Raw genomic sequence first — 4354 nt, 5'->3', positions numbered from 1 at the left:
AACTGCACTCTAGATGCCTTCGAAAATCGTAAACACGTAAGGCATTTCCTATAATGTTGTTTCACCTGCTCTCTACAAAGTAGCAAACGTAGCACTAGAAAAGAGAGGCAAAACATAAAATGACAAATTTAAGTCTAATTCCCTTTTAAAAAACAAAACAATATAAAATACAATTGACAATACTTAACAGCATTATCTCCGGTGCAAATCGCGCGACAGAGTTTCTTGTCGCCGTTAAAGAAGATTGAAAAATCCAGCTCGATGCCGGATGTTTTCAACGATGTTCAGAGCAAACAGAAAACCAATACGTAAGTATATAATATGTCAAAGATACATAAGCGCAATTAGTATTTTAATGCCTTATTTATTTAAAAGCCCTCCAGGGATACCAAGTTTAGAAAAAGAAAAAGTAAATATAAGTATGAAAGGTAAAAAAAGAGGCTATAAATTCTAGATCAGAACTTTCTGCTGAGTGAACCGAATTTGGTGGTTTTTATTTATTTGAGAGCTAGTGCCTGTCGTATTGTCCTATTTAAATTTCATCGAGTTCTGATAGTTGGAAGGCGGTTTTCGTTAATTCTTGGTACAAACTTGAAACATGATATGACTTTACTTGTATACGATATCATTCATTTATTTTAATGACATTTTTTCGGACAGTGAGTGTTTCCTTATTGTTCTTCATATTTTTTTTCTTCTATTCCCACTCCTTCCCAACACCAAATCAATCATTTACCACTCTCACCTCAACTCTCATTCCCAACTCCCACACCTCCATTGCCCCACACCCACTCCCACTACCACTCCTACTCTCACTTCCACCTCCACGTTGTTCATAAGGAATGTGAATAGGCATATTGGGTAAACGTGCCCCATCCTAGACCACGCTTGTCGCTTTCCATCAGGCGAAGCGATGGTCAAATACTTTCCCAATCTTGGATAATAAAAAAAAACTTCTACGCGCATGACCCATCGCATGACCCACTTCTACCTCCCAGACCGCCCGTGTACCTCCGCTCCGAGTCGGCGCAGTGCATGTCGGAGCACGCGGGCGGCGCGGGCGGTGCGGGCGGCGGGGGCGGCGGGGGCGGGGGCGCGGCGCACAGCGTGCGGCACATGCGCCGCAAGCCCGCCGTCATCGACTGCGCGCCGCCCGCCCGCCGCGGCTCCGGAGACAGCTTGTTCGCGCTCGGTGAGACACGCACACAAACACTCACACTCTCTCTCTCTCTCACTCTCACTCACAAACACACACAGATATAGACACGTATTCATATATACACACTATTATACTATGTGCACTGAAATACATACACGTACAATAGATAGATGTTGAATGATGAAATGGACATTTGAATTATTGGTTAATTTCGCTTCATTTGAAAGCTGCACTGAAATAGACCGTCGTCACACCTGACAGACGACTGAAAAAACGAGATTATAATCTATCGGTTTTTATTACCTTTCGGTTACCTTATGCAGTTAATAATAATAAAACACATTAAATTCTCTAAGAGCCTCTGCTTGTTGGACCTGTGTCCTCACGTAAGCCTTCCAAAAGACCGGGGATTGTCCTTCTGGTGGTACCCGAATATTAATTATGGAATGAGATACATAATAATATCTCTTCATTTGTTCTGAATTTGTACAAAAAGATGGAAGTTATCACACATAACTAAAGCGGTCGAGTACTGTCTACGATTTATTGAATTACTTTAAAATAAACCACGATCAGTCAATTATTGTACAAAATAAATATTGATTAAAAGTGTTCTTTTTATTTATAACTAACACACCACACAGCCCGTCGCCGCTTCTCCAAAAGTCGCTCTCCGGAACGAGACGTGGAAAACGAACTGCGCGTCCACACTGAGGAAAGTCCTTCTGAAGCTGGAAGCAGTCATTATCCGGTGGGGAAACCACTTGAGGTGAGTCTGTTGTAGTAAAAACGTAGCGTATAGTTGTATTTATATTGGATTTCCTTTATGATGTAGTTTAAATCTGGATAAGTTTTTCTATATATCTTGCCTATATGAGCAGCCGTTACGTTGACCCTAGACTCTGTTGTATGTTCTTCTCTTATTAAATTAGCACACGTCTTTTTACATTGAGCGTCTAGGAATAAATTTTACACAGAATTATATGTAACTAGCTGCGCCCCGCGGCTTCACGCGTAAGTCTGTATCCCGTAGGAATATCGGGATAAAAGTTGCCTATATGTTACTCCAGTTGTCCAGCTGTCCACGTACCAAATTTCATTGCAATCGGATCAATAGTTTTGCATGAAAGAGTGACAAACATACACACATTCTCACAAACTTTTGCATTTATAATATTTGTAGGAAGTAGATATTTGTAAAAGAAACCTATAATTTTTTTTTAGTTTTGTCATCAGTACATAGTCTCAATTTTAAGCAATTTGAATAGATATTTATAAACACAGTGTAGGTCCTAATATTTATCCTTTAGGAACCCCCGTGTCATATTTCAATTATCACTTATAAAATTAATATTTTTTTTTAATTTCAATTATTTATATTTCTTTCAAAAAATTTCTCATTCAATTATGGCTTTTAAAAAGTCTGTCGGAGGTTCCCGATGTACATATTTCATATATAAGTTTAAGTATACGTTTAAAAATACATAAGTCTCATCCAAGATCAAGTTCTTTGAAGCCGTATACGATGACAAGACTGGTTTTCAACATTCCCAAACCGACCGACCGGCAGATCTACCTGGACGGGCCGTACGGCGCCGCGTCGTCGAACATAATGCGCGCGCAGCACGCGGTGCTGGTGGCGGCCGGCATCGGCGTCACGCCCTTCGCGTCGCTGCTGCAGAGCGTGCTGCTGCGCCACGCGCGCGCGCGCGCCGCCTGCCCGCGCTGCGGCCACGCCTGGCCCGACCCCGCGCGCCACGGCATGAGCCTCAACAAGGTGCGCCCCCCCCCCCACTGCTCGCAGGGGGAGTGCGGGTGGCCAGATGTCACGTGCCGTCGAACTTTTGATTCCTGGACGTGCCGGTTTCCTCACGATGTTTTCCTTTACCGTTTTAACATCTCAACAAGTTGAGAAATTTTGAATAAATAGAAAAAATTAGATTACGAGGCAGGATTCGAACCCGCGTTTTTTGAAAGCAATTTTTTTTCTATACTTTCAAAATTACTCATTTATAAAGCATTTCAATGCTATAAAATTAAAAATTAAATCTTAACAACTTTTCACACGTCAACAACGGAAACTGACAATATTTGTTTACTTATCACTTAGAAGTGATCTCTTTCAGACGTAAAGTATTAATATATTTCAATATTGTAAGATCAAAATAGGGGGAGGAAGGGAGTGAATATTAGTTTGGTCGTAAAAAGAATGTACTGTGATTCCTCACAACTGCCTAATTGATGTGGTCATTTGATAAGAAGTCGCTGTCAGACACAAACAATTACTACTACACTATTAATTTATTTTTATTTTTATTTAAAGTGAGGGTAGTAGGGCCGAACGTTTCTAAGTGATTCGACATTAATGTAATATTATGAAAAGGGAGATCTGAATCTAACTGGCAACTATCCAATAGAATCAAAACAAATTGTCATCCGACAACACTGGCTTTGCAGGTGGACTTCTTCTGGATAAACCGCGAGCAGCGCTCGTTCGAGTGGTTCGTGTCGCTGCTGTCGCAGCTGGAGATCGACCAGGCGGCGGCGGGCGGCGCGCGCTTCCTCGAGATGCACATGTACATCACCAGCGCGCTGCAGCGCGCCGACATGCGCGCGCTCGGCCTGCAGCTCGCGCTCGACCTGCTGCACGACAAGGTGCCCGCCGCCCCAGAGCCCCGCCGCCCCAGAGCCCACCTCACACCACTGACTCTCATTGCAATATTAACAATTACATAATTAAACTAAAATGAAACAATAACACCATCAACTAGAACACTAACATTAACAACGCACAAACTAATTAGTGATTTGAATTTGCGCCCCGTGGGGTATAAACCCGTAAAATTAATGTTTTTGCAATTCCTTTATTTGTGCTACAAGATATTAGATACTACCTAACATAGTATTATGTTATCTGTGGTACTACCAAATTTCAAGATTTCACCCTACCCCAGTAGGCCTAATCCTAACCTAACCTTGTAGGATTTGATTTTATTGTGTCTAGCTTAGCAGCTTAATCTTTTGATTGAGGTCGCTTAGAAGTTTTCAGCGATAAGTAAATGATATAAATTTCACCATGGTACCTCATGATGTACAGACATACAAACAGACGGACAACAAAGTGATTCCATTTTCTCCTTTTGAGATACGAAACCCGAGCCCCGAAAATTACAAAGAACCCCTCGCATTGTAGGG

The 4354-nt window shown here is 41.9% G+C and overlaps 1 protein-coding gene across 2 annotated transcripts in view; it reads left to right on the top strand.

The window, feature by feature from the left end:
* Positions 1–4354, top strand: part of LOC119836721 (NADPH oxidase 5) — a 48106-nt gene that overhangs the window by 41513 nt on the left and 2239 nt on the right. For both annotated transcript variants that reach the window (XM_038362156.1, XM_038362157.1), the window contains exons 16-20: positions 191–308; positions 999–1192; positions 1804–1928; positions 2730–2936; positions 3617–3814. In XM_038362156.1, the coding sequence (XP_038218084.1) occupies positions 191–308; positions 999–1192; positions 1804–1928; positions 2730–2936; positions 3617–3814 (842 nt within the window). The remainder of the gene's footprint in view (positions 1–190; positions 309–998; positions 1193–1803; positions 1929–2729; positions 2937–3616; positions 3815–4354) is intronic.

Source organism: Zerene cesonia, chromosome 25 (assembly GCF_012273895.1).
Source record: "Zerene cesonia ecotype Mississippi chromosome 25, Zerene_cesonia_1.1, whole genome shotgun sequence".
NCBI classification, from domain to species: Eukaryota; Metazoa; Arthropoda; class Insecta; order Lepidoptera; family Pieridae; genus Zerene; species Zerene cesonia.
Note: the sequence above shows the minus strand (reverse complement) of the source record. Positions and strands in the feature narration are given on the sequence as shown.